Source organism: Salvelinus alpinus, chromosome 32 (genome assembly GCF_045679555.1).
Source record: "Salvelinus alpinus chromosome 32, SLU_Salpinus.1, whole genome shotgun sequence".
NCBI classification, from domain to species: domain Eukaryota; kingdom Metazoa; phylum Chordata; class Actinopteri; order Salmoniformes; family Salmonidae; genus Salvelinus; species Salvelinus alpinus.
In genome coordinates, this window is record NC_092117.1 from 4,267,174 (window position 1) to 4,287,827 (window position 20,654).

The 20,654-nt window shown below is 47.1% G+C and overlaps 1 protein-coding gene across 1 annotated transcript; it reads right to left on the reverse strand.

Annotated features, from left to right (window-relative positions):
* Positions 1-895: 895 nt before the first annotated feature.
* Positions 896-19,102, reverse strand: c32h10orf71 (chromosome 32 C10orf71 homolog). The gene is made up of 2 exons (XM_071379977.1): positions 18,440-19,102; positions 896-13,856 (listed from the first exon to the last, which is right to left on the reverse strand). Exon 2 carries the CDS (start codon positions 13,615-13,617, stop codon positions 2,485-2,487), a length of 11,133 nt encoding a protein of 3,710 aa, XP_071236078.1. The 5' UTR covers positions 13,618-13,856; positions 18,440-19,102; the 3' UTR covers positions 896-2,484.
* Between the last annotated feature and the right edge of the window lie 1,552 nt (positions 19,103-20,654).

The following is a 20,654-nucleotide window of genomic DNA, read 5'->3' on the forward strand; positions in this document are numbered from 1 at the left end:
CTTTGGTGCAAAAAGTGTAAATCAATTCCAGAACAACAGCAAAGGACCTTGTGAAGATGCTGGAGGAAATAGGTACAAAAGTATCTATATCCACAGTAAAACGATCTTCCAAATGGACAATGACCCCAAGCATAATTCCAAAGTTGTGGCAAAATGGCTTAAGAACTACAAAGTCAAGGTATTGGAGTGGCCATCACAAAGCCATGACCTCAATCCCATAGAAAATTTGTGGGCAGAACTGAAAAAGCGCATGCGAGCAAGGAGGCCTACAAACCTGACTCAGTTACACCAGCTCTGTCAGGAGGAATGGGCCAAAATTCACCCAGCTTATTGTGGGAAGCTTGTGGAAGGCTACCTGAAACATTTGACCTAAGTTAAACAATTTAAAGGCAATGCTACCAAATACTAATTGAGTGTATGTAAACTTCTGACCCACTGGGAATGTGATGAAATAAATAAAGCTGAAATCAATCATTCTCTCTCCTATTATTCTGACATTTCACATTCTTAAAATAAAGTGGTGATCCTAACTGACCTAAGACAGGGAATTGTTACTCAGATGAAATGTCAGGAATTGTGAAAAACTGAGTTTAAGTATATTTGGCTAAGGTGTATGTAAACGTCCAACTTCAACTGTACATAAATGCACCATAAGAAATGACTGGAGCATTTTGCAGGGAGGACAGTGTGGGAGGACAGTGTACTGAAAAAGCTACAAAAAGTGTGATTATGAAGGCTCTGGACACCAAATCTACTATTATACTGAAGGAGAAGAGGAAAGGAGAAGAGGTCCGTGGTTATGTACGTATCACGCCCACTAGGTGGTATCTTAGTCAGCTACTGAGTTCATTAACAGAGAACTATTTTTGTCAACAACAAAAACAAAACCAGCAAACAACACATCATTTGTTTATTTGCTTCTTTACAAAGTGCTTCTGAAAGACATCCAAAATACTGACAAAGAAAGTTCATACAGAGTGATAAATTGTGCTTTTGTTAAGTCCATCTCACACTATATTATTCACAGCAAGGGAGAAACCCTGTACACATTTCTCACTTCCGAAATGTGGATCTATTTATTGAAATCAAATCTACTAAACATTCATATTTAAATCAGCGTTCACATCTACACAATGTGGTTGCATATTTGCATAAATACAAGTTTTGTGTTCACTTTGCATAGACCTTTCAGTTTAGGTGACATACGGTATAATGGTTAAATTCCCAATATGTCACTATTCTGACATATTCTAAGGAGACCTTGTTGCAGAATCGCCACCACATTGTTTGACAATATTTCATGCACACCAACCAAATTGAGGTGTAAATAATAATCCAATCCATTTGACGTTTACACCGGTAACAGATGTAGCTAATGAGAACTTCGGGTTCTACAACCCGCTAAACTGCATCCCCAGAAGTACGCTCAGCATTGAAACGGTTAAATACTGTAGATATCTATTGTGTTGTGTTCTTATTCACTATTCACTAATATTAGTAAAAGTTCTAGGTGACCGTGACATATCGATCAAATGCACCCCAAGAATATCCTAGACAGCATATCACATTCAAAATATGGAATGGTAAACATTTCTGTGAAACAGTTAATAATAAATAGCCTTAATCTAATTCATAATTCCACTACAAAACTACAAAAAGATCAACATCAGCAATATAACAGCAAGCTTTACAAAATGTCTCAGAAGAGGGATAATTTTCGAAAGAAAAACGAAAGAAAATAGTCAATTACAGCAGACAAAGATCTGAAATAAGTCACATATAAAGCCACATCGCTTCACTCGCACCGCAACACACGCACGCACGCACGCACGCACGCACGCACGCACGCACGCACGCACGCACGCACGCACGCACGCACGCACGCACGCACGCACGCACGCACGCACGCACGCACGCACACACACACACACACACACACACACACACACACACACACACACACACACACACACACACACACACACACACACACACACACACACACACACACACACACACACACACACACACACACACTGCTGCTACTGTCTATTATCTATCCGGTTGCCTAGTTTATTCTATTTATTTATGGCCAGACAATTATTTTATTTGATTTAGTATCTAATCTTCAACTCTGCATTGTTGGAAAAGGACCCGTAAGTTAGCATTTCACTGTTAGCCTACACCTGTTGTCTACCACGCATGTTTTTTAAACTATGTATTGGGCTTCTGTGAAATCTGTATTTTTGCATGTCAATGCAATCATAACACTTTAAAACACAGCTGTTTATTCCATTAGATGAAATGCTATTCAGCCTTTTATAAGTCTCTTTGATGCTTGAACCTGTGCTCTAGAGAAACCAGGGCTGTGTTCATTATCAGGGCCCGTAACAGAAAAACCCAATCTCAGTCCATTTTCTTCTGTTCGGTGCCTAATGAACACGATCCTAACAGGACCTGTGAAACAAAAGCTGTCAATCAGTGTCACCAGTCACCAGAATCCATAGCAAAGTCCTCCAGCTCGCTCATGGTGATGATATCACGGTGGGGGGCGGGGTTAGTATCATCAACGTCCACTGCGCCTTTGTCCAGCTGGTTGTGTGTGTCGTACGCAGCGTGTGTGTCATGGGCAGTGCGTGCGTCATGAGCTGTGTCCATGTAAGGTGTCTGCTCTTGGCTGTAGCTCTGTCCATATGTCTCTCTCTCCATTATCTCCTCCTCTCCTTCATAACACTGGTTGCTCCAGCCCTCCCCCTGCCTCTCTCCCTCCTCTGCCCAACCCTGACTCTCCTCTGTGGGCTGTGGGTCCTGGGTGGGAGACACCAAGGCAGACACCCCAGAGAGAGACCTGTGAGTGGGCAGGGATGAAACGGGCATGGGCTGGTATCTCTGGGGGTATCCCTGGTAGAGCACATAGGGCCGGCTGGCTGGATGAGCCTGGGGCTGGGTGTATGGGGGATATGTTTGGGGTTGGGGCTGGGTGTATGAGTCTTCGGGGAGGGACTGGGGATAACACTGTGGCTGGGGCTGAGACAGAGAGCCTCCCTGACCTGGCTGACGGACATTCAGTTGGACGTACTTCCTCGTCTCTGGGTCAAAGAAGGTCTTGGTCTTCACCTGGACAGGCATGTCCACCACAAAGTACTGACCAGACCCCGGGTCCTGTAGAACCTTCTTCTGGGTTAAACCTTGGGTGAAGTGCTGGGGGAGGCTGAGGGAGGGTGGGGAAGGGTAGTAGGGGTCTACGTGGTACTGAGGGACATTCAGGGGGGAGGCCAGGGGTGAGACAAGGTGTCTGGGGTGAGCATGGTGGTGGTGGGTGGGGGAGGAGGGCACACTGGCCACTTGCGTTGTGACTCGGGGGTGGGAGACAGGGGCTTTGGCGTGGGGGGAGGTGTGGAAGGATGGGTGATGAGTGGATCCTAAATCAGTTGGAGAACAGGGGACACTGGAGATGTGAGTTGGGGCAAGGGGCAGAGAGATAGGGGCAGCGAAATGGGGGGAGGCAAGAGCGTGACGGTTGGAGGATCGTAGCTCTGAGGGTGAGGAGGGGACACTAGCGACTGCATGGACCGGTTTCCTCACTAAGTCAGTAATGCTGTCTGTCTCAGTCTTCGACTCTTTCTTTATCCTGCGGGTTGTGAGCCTCTTGGCTCTCCGTAGAGCTTTCTCACTCTTAGGAGGAACAGTCGGGGGCTTCCCCAGTGGCCGTCCTACGTCACTGATAAAACTACAGGCTGAATCTGGCCTGCTATAGCCCCCCCTGCTGGCGAACTCAGAGTCAGACAGGTCGGCTACACTGGTGGCATAACTCTCAACATCCCCAGACATGTTGCTGATCATCGAGCGAGAGTCATCGTCGTCCAGAGCCACATTCCTCCTGGATAGGAGCCTGGAGTAAGGGTATGTGTACGTGGTCTCCGAGGGGGCGGTGAACTCTTTCGAGGGCTGAGTCTCTCGGATGCGGGGGAGTCGGTGTGACGAGATGGCGGAGTCATGATACACAGGAGTCCCGGCGCTCTCTCTCAGCCTTTCATGTACGCTCTCTCCTGTCCTCTCAAGCTCCTCGTCTCCCATCTCTGATCCGCTCCAGAGGGCTGAGCCCACCTTGAACTCTTCTCCAAAGCTCTTGTGGAAGAGTGGTTTGACGGACTTGGTGAGAGAGGAGCCTCTGAAGGTGTTGTCTTTGACTCTGAACATGGTGGGCTTGCCCCCGAGGGCAGGGGAGGAGGTGTTGGAGCGGGTGGAAGGGGGGGCAGGGGAGGTAGGGAGGTGAGGTCTACCACAGGACTCCCAGTCCTCAAGGTCCCCCCTGCGTGGGGAAGGCTGGGGGGAGAAGAGGGGTATGTCCCTGGGTCTGGTTTGACCCTCAGGGCTGCTGATGGAGTAATACTGGAGAGCATCCATCTTCTCCTTCTCTCTCTGTCTCGCCCTCTGCTTCTCCTCTTTCTTCTCCTCCTCTCTCTGTCGCTGTGGGTCTCTCCTCTCCTTCTCTTTCCTCTCTTTCTCGTTCTGTCTCGCCATCTTTTCCTCATCTCTTTGTCGCTGTTGCTCTCTCCTCTCCTCTTTCCTCTCCTCTTCTTTCTGTTTCACCATCCTCTCCTCCTCTTTCTTTTCCTGCTCTCTCCGTTGCTGTTCCTCTCTCCTTTCCTCCTCTTTCTGTCTCGCCATCCTCTCCTCTTCTCTCTGTCTCGCCTTCCTCTCCTCTTTCTTCTCCTCCTTCCCTCTCTGTCGCTGTTGATTTGTAATATCCTCCTCTTTCTGTCTCACCCTCCTCTCCTCCTCTTTCTTCTGTTCTTTCTGTCGCTGTAGCTCTCTCCTCTCCTCTTTCATCTCCCCCTCTTTCATCCCCTCTATCTGTCGTTGTTCCCCTATCCTCTCCTCTTTCCCCTCCTCCTCTTTCTGTCTCACCATCCTCTCCTCTTCTATCTTTGTCGCTCTCCTCTCCTCCTCTTTCCTCTCCTCTTCTTTCTGTCTCACCATCCTCTCTCCTTCTCTCTGTCTTGCCCTCTCCTCCTTTTTTCTCTGTTGCTCTCTCCTCTCTTCCTCTTTCAGATCCTCCTCTTTCTGTCTTGCTATCCTCTCCTCTTCTCTCTGTCTCACCCTCCTCAACTCCTCTTTCCTCTCCTCCTCTATCTGTCTCACCCTCCTCCCCTCCTCTTTCTTCTCCTCTTTCTGTCGCTGTTGTTCTATTCTGTCCTTCTCCTCCTCTTTCTGTCTCACCACCCTCTCCTCCTCTTTCTTCTCCTCCTCTTTCTGTCGCTGTTGCTCTCTCATCTCCTCCTCTTTCTGTCTTGCCATTCTCTCTTCTTCTCTCTGTGTCGCTCTCCTCTCCTCCTCTTTCCTCTCCTCTTCTTTCTGTCTCACCATCCTCTCCCCTTCTCTCTGTCTTGCCCTCTCCTCATTTTTTCTCTGTTGCTCTCTCCTCTCTTCCTCTTTCAGATCCTCCTCTTTCTGTCTTGTTATCCTCTCCTCTTCTCTCTGTCTCGCCCTCCTCAACTCCTCTTTCCTCTCCTCCTCTATCTGTCTCACCCTCCTCTCTTCCTCTTTCTTCTCCTCTTTCTGTCGCTGTTGTTCTATTCTGTCCTTCTCCTCCTCTTTCTGTCTCACCACCCTCTCCTCCTCTTTCTTCTCCTCCTCTTTCTGTCGCTGTTGCTCTCTCCTCTCCTCCTCTTTCTGTCTTGCCATTCTCTCTTCTTCTATCTTTGTCGCTCTCCTCTCCTCCTCTTTCCTCTCCTCTTCTTTCTGTCTCACCATCCTCTCCCCTTCTCTCTGTCTTGCCCTCTCCTCATTTTTTCTCTGTTGCTCTCTCCTCTCTTCCTCTTTCAGATCCTCCTCTTTCTGTCTTGCTATCCTCTCCTCTTCTCTCTGTCTCGCCCTCCTCAACTCCTCTTTCCTCTCCTCCTCTATCTGTCTCACCCTCCTCTCCTCCTCTTTCTTCTCCTCTTTCTGTCGCTGTTGTTCTATTCTGTCCTTCTCCTCCTCTTTCTGTCTCACCACCCTCTCCTCCTCTTTCTTCTCCTCCTCTTTCTGTCGCTGTTGCTCTCTCATCTCCTCCTCTTTCTGTCTTGCCATTCTCACTTCTTCTATCTGTGTCGCTCTCCTCTCCTCCTCTTTCCTCTCCTCTTCTTTCTGTCTCACCATCCTCTCCCCTTCTCTCTGTCTTGCCCTCTCCTCCTTTTTTCTCTGTTGCTCTCTCCTCTCTTCCTCTTTCAGATCCTCCTCTTTCTGTCTTGCTATCCTCTCCTCTTCTCTCTGTCTCGCCCTCCTCTCCTCCTCTTTCTTCTCCTCTTTCTGTCGCTGTTGTTCTATTCTGTCCTTCTCCTCCTCTTTCTGTCTCACAACCCTCTCCTCCTCTTTCTTCTCCTCCTCTCTCTGTCGCTGTTGCTCTCTCCTCTCCTTCTCCTTCTTCTCTTCCTCTCTCTGTCTCACCATCTTCTCCTCTTCTCTCTGTGTCGCTCTCCTCTCCTCCTCTTTCTTCTCTTCCTCTCTCTGTCTCGCCATCTTCTCCTCTTCTCTCTGTCTCTTCCTCCTCTCCTCCGCTTTCTTCTCCTCTCTCCGTCGCTGTTGCTCTCTTCTCTCTTCCTCTTTCCTCTCGACTTCTTTCTGTCTCGCAATCACCATCCTCTCCTCATCTCTCCATCTTACCTTCCTCTCCTCCTCTTTCCTCTCCTCTTTGTTTCTCATCATCCTCTCCTCCTCTCTCTGTCTTGTCTTCCTCTCCTCTTTCCTCTGCTCCTCTCTCTGTCTCTCTCTCCTCTCCTCTCTCTTCTCCATGCTATATATGTCTCCCAGAGAGGCCTGTGTTGCATGTGTTTTCTCCATATATTGCGTTGCCTCTGTAGGGGAGAACAGGTCTTTTCCAGGCATGTCAACATGGGTGGGTTGGGTCGGTTGTTGTGAGAAAGAGGGGTTTCTGGTCTTAACGTCAACCAACATCCCTTTCTTTCTCTGTTCCTGCTCCATGGAAGACAACACTCCTATCTTAGCCTCCGTGATTAGTTTGGAGGGAATCTCTGGTTCTTTCACAGATACCTCTTCTTTCCTCGTCATCCCTCCGGTCACCGGGTGGTCTTCCTGTTCAGCTGTAAAGACTGGACATCTACTGCGGAGAGTCTGTATCATGGGAAAATATCCATCCTTTCTGCTTGGACTGTCCACGTTAGGAGGGGAATCTTCTTCTGTAGAGATCACCTTTAGTCTGGCGTAGTCTGCGATGGCAGTAGGGACAGTAGGCAGCACCTTCTGTCTTGGTTTCACCTCTGGTTTACGAGACACTTTTTCACTTGGAAGTGCTGGGTTATGCTCTCTCTCTTTTGCGATTGTTTCCACATTGCTGTTCTCACTCACACCTGACAGAACACGGATGGCTATGCTATCAATGTGAACATTGTTGTCACCAGTGGGTTTCTCTGCTCCTGAAGAAACATGTTTGGTAATTGAGTGACTTTCGGTAGTTTTGTGGTTGTCAATCTCACTTATTGATGATACAACATGGATTGTAATACTTTCTATGTGTACATTCTCCACTTGGCCATCTTGAACACTGATGTCTTCGCCACCTTGAATGACACTGCTCTTTGCCATTTCCACCGCTGCAAGGTCGGCCTTGCCGATGCTTTCATTAGTAGGATGGTTGTTATTTGCGTAGTCGTTAGGGTTTCTTGCGGCGATGCTATGTTTAAAGAGGAGAGGTTGAGTTTCAGCCAACTGTTTATTTTTAGCCGATTTGACCTCTGCTGAGCGTCCATCTTTAACTGCAGGGGTGTCATCGAGTAGAGTTTCCCTCTGAGACTTATCTCTCCCATACGATTTAGGAATCTCCCGTGAACAATTCTCGTTCCTCACAGATCTGGCCTTTTTTTCGGGATCTTTCTTTGTGGTTTCAGGTGCACTTCTAGCCTGCTTACCACTTATAACACATTCTGTTTTAGGTTCACCGTTCCCTTCTGGCAACTGTGTTTGCTGTTTAACTCTGGCCTTTTCTGTAATTACAGGCTCAGCAAATGTGGTGTCTTCCCTTTTGCTTGTTACAATTGATCTAACTTCATTTTCTGAAACGCTTTCATCTGCAATGGGAGCCATGGCTGGAGGAGTCTCTTGTTTCAAATGGCCTGAATTTTTGCTGGGAAGTTGACCTGAGCTGAGTTCATTTTTATTGGAAATAATTGCCTCTTTTTCCATGTTTATCTTATCTTTTACTGGGGCGGGTTGATGTGGAGTAGAAACGTTGTCTTCATTCACCGAGGGTTCTCTTATGGTCACCATTATCCCCATGATCTGCAAACTGTCACCAGAAATGGCCTCATTTTTACTTTCCTCCTTCTTTGACTGACGCCCTTCCTTTTCAATTACATCACTGACCTTTGACCTGTTCATGGCCTGTTCCAGTGATGCTCTTGACTGTTGACCGTCACTGACAGCCGATGCTTCAGTTTTAGCTGTCTCTTTATGTTCTGATTGAGGTGCTTCCTTCCTGATGCTGAGTTGGCTGTTTGTTTGTTTTTCACCCCTGGATGGATTATTTTTAACGCTCTTCACTTCCTGTCCATTCTGACCTCTCTCTCTCTGTTCCTGGTGCTTGGTGGGGTTTCTTGATAAGAGTCTGTCTCGTTTACCAAAACCTTTCTCTTTGATGGCTGAGATCTCCTTTTCAGCGTGGGCCTTCAGTTTCGACGTCAGTATCTCTTGCTTGGTCTGGCCTTTCTCTTTTAGTGACAGAGCTCTGAATGAGGACGGATGGACGTCTTTCATCATTGCTACAGTCGGGTCAGCCGGCGTCGTCTTACTCTCGATCTGACTGGCCAGTTTGAATTGTTTGGATGACTCGCTGTACACCCATTGGCCCTCATTCCCCCGCTCATGTTCATTAGTGGCAAGTGCATCCCTCGGAGTCTTTTTACAGTCATCTGTCGCAGCTACATCCTTAGAGGGCTGTTTGTTTCCCTTAGCTGAAACTGCATGACTGAACCCGTATTTCTCTCTCAATCTGTTGTAGTCATCTCCCCCCCTGTCTACCCTTTCACACCTGCTGATGGGAGAGACATCGTTCGGTTGGAGTGTTTTGTTCTCGGCCTTTGCAGATATGTTGAGATTGGTGAATTTGTCGCCCGCTGCTGAAACAGCTTTGTTGGCAGTGTGCTTTCTCTCTCTCAGTCGCTCTCTCTTCACCTGTTCATAGTCTCTGGTAGTGAGGATATCATTTATGCCGTATCGGTCCTCGCTGGCTGACCATGAACTGCACTGGGCGGGTTCATCATGCTCTGCTTTAGCTGACTCTGCTTTAGCAGTTTCTGCTTTAGCCTGTTCTGTTTTGGCTAACTCTGCTTTAGCTAACTCTGCTTTAGCTAACTCTGCTTTAACCAACTCTGCTTTAACCAACTCTGCTTTAACCAACTCTGCTTTAACCAACTCTGCTTTAACCAACTCTGCTTTAGCTAATTCTGCTTTAGCTTGTTCCCCTTGAGTTTTAGCTAACTCTTCTTTATCTTTCTCTACTTTAGCCAACTCTGTTTTTGCTAGCTCTGATTTCACTTTCTCTGCTTTAGATTGTTCTGCTTGAGCTTTAGCTAACTTTGCTTTAGCTAGTTTAGCCTTAGCAAGATCTGCTTTTGCTTGTTCTGTTTGAGCTTTTGCTAACTCTACTTTAGCTAGTTCTGCTTTAGCTTGCTCTGTTTTGTTTTGTTCTGTTTTAGGTAACTCAGTTTTAGCTTTCTCTGCTATAGCACTCACTGATTTAGCTTGTTCTGTTTTAGCCTTCTCTGGTTTCACTTGTTCTGCTTTAGCCTGCTCTGCTTTAGCTAACTCGGTTCTAGCTTTCTCTGCTTTTTCTAGTTCTGCTTTAGCTTTAGCTTGAGTTAACTCTGATTTAGCTTGTTCTGCTTTAGCTAACTCTGCGTTAGCTAACTCTGCTTTAGCTATATCTGCTTGAACTTGTTCTGCTTTATCTAGCTCTGCTTTTACTTGCTCGATTTTAGCCTGTTTTGATTTAGCTAACACTGCTTTATCTTGCTCTAATTTAGCTTGTTCTGCTTCAGCTAGCTCTGCTTCAGCTAGCCCTGTTGTGTGCATCTTACTGGGGTCATTTGTAGTACTTTTGGGATATTGGTGACTGTTAATTGCAATAATTTCTCCATTTGTCTGTTGCAGTATTGCAGCGGTCCTGTCGGTATACTGATTGTGATCTTTTGCACATTGTGCTGTTGTAGCTGCACTGTCTCTGTATTGTCTGTTCTCATTCTTGTATGATGAACTCCACTGTATATCCTGGTCATATTGTTGTTTATCTACATATCCTTCGTGTCCGGGTAGTTTGTTGTCTTCCACCCATGGGGCATGTGGTTTTCTCTGAACAGGTTGCTCTCTTTCTGTCAGGGTGTTATGGACTGTATATGTCTTATCGCCCTCCGAATACAGACTCTGTTTCCTGTGGTCTTGTCCTGTACCCCTGTACAGGTGATCATTTTGGTTCTGACGCTTCTCTTTGGTGGTGAGAGGTTCCTCATTGGCTCGATACTGATCTACAGTTCCATACTTGTCCATAAAAGTCCCAGAATAGCATTGCTCTTCTACGGTGTCGCTGATGATCTGCTGACTAAGAGGGCAGACTGTGTTTTGAGCGAATCTGTTTGACAGTTCCTCCTGATTGGCCAGTGTGTGGTCAGGAACCGGAAGCATTTCCTTATATGGAAGGATATTTTGAGCTCTTAAGACTTCACCAGCTGGATGCAGCCTTCCATCAGATGCATTCGGCTCCCCCTGTTCTCTCTTTTCTTGTTGTCCATATATATTCCACTCATTTCCATATTTCTGGTTTGGGTCCTGCTTCAGTGTAGCTGCTCTGTGTGAGGGTAGAGACTGTTTGTCTTTTTCGATTAGCGCAGCGATCTCCCCTTTCCATGGAGGCACTTCTGTTGTAACATTCACACCCAAACCATATTTGTTCTCTCTTACTTGCTCATATCCACCTGCCTTTGTGTATCTCTCTACCGTAGTCTGGTTTGTATTGGGCTCAATACTTTGTTTGGATACTAGTGCGTCTCTGTTTGCAGTGTTGGTTTGGTTTGGAGTGATTCCATCTGTCCTGTAAGTGTCTAGGACTGCTGGGGGTGGGTTAGGGGTAGAATTAGGGCTAGGGTAAGGTTTGGGCTTAGTGTTAGGGAGGTGCGAGCTCACTGTGGGAAGGGTGTTGTCTCGGCCTGGTTTCGTGGGGCTGACTTGCTCATACATATCATTTTGGAGGAGCTCAGTCCTACTTATTTCATCGGATTTAATAAATTGTGATAACCCACCTTGGCCGTTCTGACTGGTAGTGAGCGGATCTCTGTTTCTGCAGTTTCCACTGTACTCCTGACGGTAAACCATCTCCTCCTGAGTCTGAGACAACTTCACTGCCTGATAGGCCTCTAGTTTACTAGTGTCAGTGTAATCCAACTGTTGGTCAGAGTGTGCAGTGGTTGGCTGCAATGAGGGGCTATACTGTGGGTTGGTATGGGGGTGAAATGAAGTGTCTATTGCATTGGGCTCCTCCTGTACTACCACCTGGGGAACAGGGATGTCTAAGTAGGCTGGCATATCTATCACTGTGTCTCTGGGCTCATAGCCGTCCAGGTTAGATTTACTCCTGCCAGTCACCTCCAGGCCTTTGAACTTGGTGGGACTGTATGTGCTTTTCACCCTCTTCCTATTGTCTTTCAGGTTAAAGAGGAGACCGGAGGCTCTGGACTTGTAGCTGGAAATCCTCACCTCTGGTGTGGCCCCCCTTCTCTCCCTCTCTCTCTCGCCCCAGACGGTGGGCTGTTCGAGAGCGAGGGGGGGTGAGAGGGCGTACTGTAGCACCTCCGAGGTGGTGTCAGTGTCTTGCGGATTGTGGATGACAGGTGTTAACTGCTGGGTGAAGTTAAAGGGAGTGGTGCTGGGGTTGCTAGCGACTACAACCGGCTCCACTGGTACTGTGTCGGGGGGTTGCTCGATGGCGACGGAGGGGGAAAGGGTGTACTGCAGAGCTTCTGAGGTGTCCTGATGGTTGTGGATGACAGGCGTCAGCAGCTGGGTGATGTTAAAGGGCGTTGTGCTGGTGTTGCTAGCGACTACACCCTGCTCCACTGCTACTGTGCTAACCTTGTTGTGAAAGGAAATGACACTGTTCTTGTTGCCTTTCACGACACTACTCTGCTCGGCGCTGTTTAGGACTGTTGTAACACTCTGCTCTGCGGTCAATTTGGTGAACCGCTCAGTGTGCTGGAACTCAGTGATGGCGCTGACAGCATCGTGGCCACGCCGGGACCTCTCACTGGTAGGAGAGACCGTCGAGGGACGGAGTGAGAGATATCTGTTTGACCCCGCGCTCTGGGTGCGTTTCCATGGTGGGTGGTGACCGGCCAGCTCAGACTCAGAGCGTTTCTCCAGGGCTGAGGCCTTCTGCAGCACTGTGGAGCCCCCCTCCAGGGGCTTACGTTGGGGTCCATACACTGTCTCCTTGATCCCAGGGTGGGCGTAGAACTGCTGTTCGAATGTCAGCTCCTTGTACATGGGTGAGTCGTACCATTTAGGGAAGTTTGCAGGGGACATGAACCCGGAGACACCCCCCTGCTGGAAGGGGAACCTGTTATGGTCTCTCCACAGGGGCTGGAAGGGGCTGAACTCACTATGGAGAAAGAAGTTAGAGGTTGAGTTGAGCTGTGCAAACATGCTTTGTTTACTACAGTGTTTTCTGTGGGAGGATCTCATGAAGGAGGATGTTTTGTCCAACTGAGACACAGCAGAAGATACCTCAGAGGGGTAGAGGCTGTTCCTACTGTGGGGTAAGGGGCCTGTCTGCTGGGAGAAGGTGCCGGCCGCCGGGAAGGGGCCAGTGTTAAAGTTATGGGGGTATGCCGTAGAGAACTCAGACAGCTCTCTCTGGATGCTCATCAGAGCTGACTTGTCCCAGGAGGACTCATTGTTCCAGTCCCTGAGTTTCCCCTCCATCCACCCGTCCCCACCTCCATAACCCTCCGAGCTAAAGGCTTTGATGAGAGAGGAGACTCGGGAGCGACTGCGACGCTGCTGCCAGCTGGTGTCGGACCCTCCATAACTCAGGAAGGATAGTCTCTCCTCCCTCAGAGTCTTCTCCTGCTGAGACACGTCTATGAAGGAGCGCTGGAATGTGGTAGACACCCTTCCCTCTGTCCTCCCCTCCCCTTGCCCCTCCCACCCTGAATAACCCTGGTTCTCTAAACCATACTGTCCTGTCCACATCCTCCCCTCCCCCTCCCAACCCGCCTCACCCCCTCCCTGTCCATATTGCTGGAGACTGAGGCTGAAGCTCTCGTGGGCGGCTCTCTTGAAAGCATCCCTTTCCCTGTCCTCCTTCTCCTGGGCAGCTATAATATCTTGGCTGAAGGCCTGGTGCCTCTCCGTCTGAGCTGACGGTGAGGAGCCCAGGTCAGAGTCGTTGTAAATGGCTTCTTCGCCAATGCAGAGGCTCCTGAAGGCTCGGTCAGTCAGGCTGCTGACCTCACGGTCTGTGTCATCCAGGATCGAGCCTCCACTGGATGTGTCGCTCAAGCCGCTGCTGCTGTGCTTCCTGTGGCCGCTGCCCCTCCGGCTGAAGTGGCGCTTCTCCACCGTCGTCATGGGTAAAGCTCAATCACACACCTCACACACACACTCACATTCACTCAGACAAAGCTCATGTCTAGTCCTGTCACACACCCAGACAACAGTGTTTAGCTGGGGCTGGTTTAGGAAACCTCAGAGGGGCCCAATCAGTCTCTTTGGAGGGCCTTAGCCCCAAAGGCGTGGTTGTATTCCTGGTGGGCCCCTAAGGCGTATTGCATTTCTGCAGCAGAAGGAGCCATGACATCCTGTGTGTCCTGCAGGAGGAGAATAGACGAGAGAACAGAGTTAAAAGTGGAAAAGGCTTAAAATTCTTCTTTAGCCTAAATCTATTGAATGAATGTTGGACTGTGTCTTCATGACCATCAGACTTTTTCTTTGTTGCCCTAAACGGGAACATACAAGTAAGTTGTCCCATATCACTTTACGTCAAGCTACTATTAAGTGCAAGGGGATACTGGTGGTGGTTTAGCAATTGAACAAGAGCTGTATTTATTTAAAGCGACTTTCTGCTAATTAAGCGGCGATGGAAAAGGAGATTTGTGGTTTCTTTTTAGTATTTATTTCATTCAGGTGTAGATAGATAGACAAGTGTTTCGGCCTAAGCGTTCATCAGTGTCATGAAAGCCACATGAAAGTAAAGCACTTTGGTCACACACACCAGTGGTGGGTTTTGCGTTGAAAGAAAGATGCATACGCAGAAAATAACCCCAGTAACCACTTGTAAAATATGGTGGTGGATCTATTTTGTTTCCACTGGTGCTGGGGCCCTTGTTAAGTCAACGGCATTATGATTTTTCCCAGCACCAGGATATTTTAACCAGAAACCTGGTTGCCTCTGCCAGGAGGCTGAAACTTGGCCACAAGTGGATCTTCCAGCAAGACATTAACCCCAAGCACACATCAAAATCCACAAAGAAATGAATTGACCATGGCCATCTCAGTCTCCAGACTTGAACCACATTGAAAACCTGTGGTTTGAATTGAAGAGGGCAGTCCATCAGCGCAGATTAAGGATATCAAGGATCTGGAAAGTTTCTGGATGGTGTTCTCCAATCTCATAGAACATTTTAGAAAAAGGCTCAGTGCCCTTATCCTTGCAACCCTATCTTTTTGCGAAAAATTATTTGTAATTTCTCTGAGAAATATTTCCCCCAGTTTTTTAGGATACAATATACACTACATGGCCAAAAGAATGTGGACACCACCAAAATCATGGTCATTAATATGGAGTTGATCCCACCTTTGCTGCTATAACAGCCTCCACTATTCTGGAAAGGCTTTCCACTAGATGTTGGAACATTGCTGCGGGGGACTTGCTTCCATTCAGCCACAAGAGCATTAGTGAGGTCGGGCACTAATGTTGGGCGATTAGGCCTGGCTCGCAGTCTACGTTCCAATTCATCCCAAAGGTGTTCGATGAGGTTGAGGTCTGGGCTCTGTGCAGGCCAGTCAAGTTCTTCCGCACTGATCTCGACAAACTATTTCTGTATGGACCTCACTTTGTGCACGGGGGCATTGTCATGCTAAAACAGGAAAGGGCCTTCCCCAAGCACAGAATCGTCTAGAATGTCATTGTACGCTGTAGCGTTAAGGTTTCCCTACACTAACACCCTTCACTAGCCCGATCCATGAAAAACAGCCCCAGACCATTATTCCTCCTCCACCAAACTGTACAGTTGGCACTAAGTGTTGGGGCAGGTAGCGTTCTCCTGGCATCCGCCAAACCCTGATTCATCCGTCGGACTGCCAGATGGTGTAGCGTGATTAATCACTCCAGAGAATGCGTTTCCACTGCTCCAGAGTCCAATGTTGGCGAGCTTTACACCACTCCAGACGACGCTTGGCATTTCTCATGGTGATCTTTGGCTTGTCTGCGGCTGCTCGGCCATGGAATCCCATTTCATTAAGTTTCCAACAAACAGTTATTGTGCTGACGTTGCTTCCAAAGGCAATTTGAAACTCGTTAGTGAGTGTTGCAACCGAGGACGGTTCCGTTCTGTGAGCTTGTGTGGCCTACCACTTTCTGGCCGAGCTGTTGTTGCTCCTAGACATTTCCACTTTGCAATAACAGCACTTACAGTTGACCGGGGCAGCTCTAGCAGTGCAGAAATTTGACTAACTGACTTGTTGGAAAGGTGACATCCTATGACGATGCCACGTTGAAAGTCACTGAGCTCATCAGTAAGGTCATTCTACTGACAATGTTTGTGTATGGAGATTGCATGGCTGTGTGCTTTATACACCTGTCAGCAACAGGTGTGACTGAAATAGCCGAATCCGATAATTTGAAGGGGTGTCCACATAGTGTAGCTCAGTATTTGTATATATTTTATACCATATTTTTTGCTTATCTTTATCAGGGTGCCAATCATTATGGACCTGACTGTATACACTATATAATATAAAGTTCATGCATCCGGGTTCTTGAACTTGACCAAGTCATCATTAGCAATTTCTTATGAGATTTTACTCAATGTTTGTCGAGTCGTTCATAAGAATAAGATCAGCTGTTCAATGGCTTAAATCTAAAACTGAATAGTGATGTTGCACGGAGTGGTAGGGTAAAAATAATTATAGATAGCTAGACGATGCTTTCATTGGACTAAATATTTTCTTGATATAAAAGACTTTGGTGCCAAGTGTCCCTAATATGTATGTTATTACGTGTTAGTTACACAGATCAAAATGTAAACAGATAATTACATAAACTGCAAGAAAGCTATAAAACCTGTAAGTAACAATACGTACCTATACACTGTAAATACACTATACCTGCCTATGCAACTACCATGTAAATACCAGAGGAGGCTCGTCCTGGGAGGAAGAGGAGGAGGAGGAGGAGGATAGTCTTTCTCATAAATGAATTGCTGCTTGTTCAAGGATTATACAACAGCATTGTACCTGGGGCAGCCAAACGTCAGTTCTCAAAACTGAAAAGAAGACATTAAACGGGAAATAATGCTCTTTACGATGAAAACAATCACCTGATCATTTCATTTGGCAAATCAGTTCAAATCCTTTCCTTTTCCTTACCCACTACAGTATTTCCCATCAATGAATGACGTCTCCTGTGTCTCGAAAGAACAACTGAGATCTGTAAATGGTTAAAGTTGCCAACAGCGCTACAGTATTGTGCACGTTCCCTTGGGAATTTAAATGAATGTTCCACTCAAATTTTGGGGGGCGATATTTAGTTTGCTTATAGAATTACTTAATAAGACATATTTTGTTGAGTTGGAATGGCATATAAACGTACCATTCACCCTGAATGGTACGAGGAGTGTAATACAGGGTGATCATCATGTGCGTTTCATTTGACTGCAGCTGCCATGCAGTCTTTACCCTGCCCAGAATATCTACCGATGGGCCATTAATACCTCCTGACCTGACTGGGAGGATCACACAGCACTCATTACATACCACACACTACAGTAACTAGATGCAGACCACACTACACTGCAATTCCGGTCAGATACAAGGGATTTTGGTTGCACTGACCTGGGATTCACAGAAAAGCTGCATTCAGTATCGCAGAATATCCAACATACATCCATCATACCAGCCCGGTCTTAAAATACACTATACAAAAGAATGTGGACACCCCTTCAAATTAGTGGATTTGGCTATTTCAGTCACACCCGTGTCTGACAGGTGTATAAAATCGAGCACACAGCCATGCAATCTCCATAGCTAAACATTGGCAGTAGTGCCGTTATAGGATGGCAACTTTCATCAAATTTCTGCCCTGCTAGAGCTGCCTCGGTCAACTGTAAGTGCTGTTATTGTGAAGTGGAAACGTCTAGGAGCAACAACGGCTCCTTTCTGAATGCATAGTGCCAACTGTATTGTTTGGTCGAGGAATAATGGTCTGGGGCTGTTTTTCATGGTTCGGGCTGGGCCCCTTCGTTCCAGTGAAGGGAAAAGTTAATGCTACAGCATACAATGACATTCTAGATGATTCTGTGAATTCAACTTTGTGGCAACAGTTTGGGGAATGCCCCCCCCCCCGTGCACAAAGCGAGGTCCATACAGAAATGGTTTGTCGAGATCGGTGTGGAAGAACTTAACTGGCCTGCACAGAACCCTGACCTCAACCCCATCGAACACCTATGGGATAAATTGGAATTCTGATTGCGAGCCAGGCCTAATCACCCAACATCAGTGCTTGACCTCACTAATGCTTTTGTGGCTAAATGGAAGGAAGTCCCCGCAGCAATGTTCCAACATCTAGTGGAAAGCCTTCCCAGAAGAGTGGAGGTTGTTTTAGTAGCAATGGGGAACCAACTCCATATTAATGCCCATGATTTTGGAATGAGATGTTAGACGAGCAGGTGTCCACATACTTTTGGTCATGTAGTGTACCTCATTAAACTTACAGATTGTCTCTAGTCCTAGCTCCACGGTCTTTGATGAACATAATCTTATCTCTCCTGTCATAGGGTGATTTCGTTTCATCTGTGCATGCGGCAGGTTTATTTTTAACCAATGAAGGTCCTCTAAAACCTGATACCACTGGGCCTCCCTTAAAACGGCTGGTGGTCAGTTACAATTACACCTTACGGCTACTGAACCTAGCACTATATAACAAAAACCATTAGTGTACTTTTGGTCATGTAGTGTACCTATTCCAGTCCCATGTTCATAGGTTTCAATTGCAGTCAGTCCAATGCAGTGGAAGACTGTGCAGCAACAGCTATTTTCAGTGAATGTGTCAACCATACAGTACCCATGGGAGATAAGCGCACATGCGTTCCTTCATACAGTATCTATCTACCCCTGTTCATGACCAAAGAAAACACAAAGCAGTGGGTGGCAAGAAACCGGCGTACTCTCTTACCTTCTGCTGCTGTATTCCATATTTGTGTAGTGATCTTTTAGTAAATCCTCAAACACAAGTCTGTCCTGAGGAGAGCCGTGGCATGCTGCACCAAGCCAGCAGCTGCAGGAAGACAGGCCCTTTGTTGCCCAGAGCCCTCTCAGACAGCACACTGACCGCTCTGTGCCTCTCTACTCAACATGCTGCTCCAGCCCAGTCCTCCATCCATACAGTACTCTCTCAGGCCTAGGAGCGCTGGTCAGATGCTTGGTTAGACGAAGGGTCTGAAGACCAGGTGGAGAAAGACGAGCCGTCCAGGAGAAAGCTAGTGTTGTAGGCTGGGGACGGTTACCAGGGCCTTCAACTAGTGCACATAACCAGCTATCTGACGGACGGTCGGTGTCGAGTGTCAGACAGATGAAACAAACAGGCCCCTCAAACTATTTATAAATCTTGTCCGCTAATGGCTAATGCTAATGGGTAGTTGCTAACAGCACCTCGGAAGACTATAAAACATAGAGGGAAAAACATGGGTCTAAAGTTAGAAGAGAACCCTTTTCCTCCAGTTCTGTTGTTGTGGTAAGGGGATGGGGGTAGGAGGAGGGGGTGCTTGGGCACATGTGCCCCCTTGGGAAACAAAAATAGCCTGTTGAGCTCACTTCTGAGCTCACCCTTTTCATATGGCGACAGAGAGGAGAGCTACAGCGCATCAACAAATAGTTCCTGAGCCTCCCACAGATAAGGACAAAGATTTCAACTGGGATTATTATTCTAGATTACTCTAGGTTATTCTAGAAGTTGGTCATTGTGTTTTTGACCATAGATAGGACTATTATCTACCAACTCCAGACCATGTGCGCTGTAATTTCTCCGGTACAATTTTCAGCAATCAGCCTCTCTGTTTGTATTCCAGGTATTCTGTTTATAGTCTTCAGTTCTGGGTGTGTTTCACAGCTCAAGGAAACATGCACCACTAAAACAATGCCCTGCACGTTTCTTGATCTTTTTCCTGGCAAGATCCGCACTAGCTGAAATCCACATAGTTGTTGTTTTGTCGGTGTACGAGTTGGAACTGCTTTAGAGTTGTCAAATCCACAAGCGTCTCCTTGCGTTACCTTATTGCGGACACTGCCAACGGATGCAACCAAACCACACCGACTTCATGTCTGACAAATCCCACACTGCCGCGTTAGAAGTTCATGCAGCCAAGTTACAAGTTCAAACACTCAAAACACTCAAATGTTCTGTTGTCTACACCTCGATTAGACTGATAGCCTATCCCTATCCAAATTAACATAAAATACCACAGTTATACCTCCAGACGCATAAAGATGGTGTCGAAGAACATGGCTGACGTTTTATTTTCTCCCGAACAATTGTGCAATTTTGTACATTTTTTTGCGTTTTCTGTAACTTGTTTTTTTACTAATTGTGTACATTATGTTGCTGCTACCGTCTCTTATGACCGAAAATAACTTCTGGACATCAGAGAAGCGATTACTCACCGCGGACTGGAAGACACTTTTTCCTTTAACGAGTCCGACGAGAAGGATATCCTGCTTTCACTGGAACAAACCCAGATCCACGCCTTTGCGTGAAGAAAAGACGCCGGAAAAGGGACGCAGATCGGGGATCCTTCTGAGAAGCGAGTAAACTCCCAATGCCTTACATTCTCCTTGCTTACGTGCAATCGTTAGAAAATAAAATTGATGACCTACTATTTAGATTATCCTACCAACGGAACATTAAAAACTAACATCTTATGTTTCACCGAGACGTGGCTGAATGAAGAAACGGACAATATAGAGCTGGCGGGATTTTCCATGCACCAGCAGAACAGAGATGCTACCGCTGGTAAGACGAGGGGTGGGGGTGTGTGTCTTTTTGTCAATAACAGCTGGTGCGCGATGTCTAATATTAAAGAAGTCTCGAGGTATTGCTCGCCTGAGGTAGAGTACCTTATGATAAGCTGTCGACCACACTATCTACCAAGAGAGTTCTCATCTGTATTATTCGTAGCTGTCTATTTACCACCACAAAGCAAAGCTGGCGCTAAGACTGCTCTCAACCAACTCTATAAGACCATAAGCAAAGAAGAAAATGCTCACCCAGAAGTGGCGCTCCTAGTGGCCGGGGACTTTAATGCAGGCAAACTTAAATCAGTTTTACAAAAATTTTACCAGCATGTCACGTGCAACCAGGGAGAAACAAATCCTAGACCACCTTTACTCCACAC

What these genes read in the sequence shown, in the direction of transcription:
- c32h10orf71 (XM_071379977.1), bottom strand. Translation starts at nt 13,617, where the DNA reads ATGACGACGGTGGAGAAGCGCCACTTCAGCCGGAGGGGCAGCGGCCAC.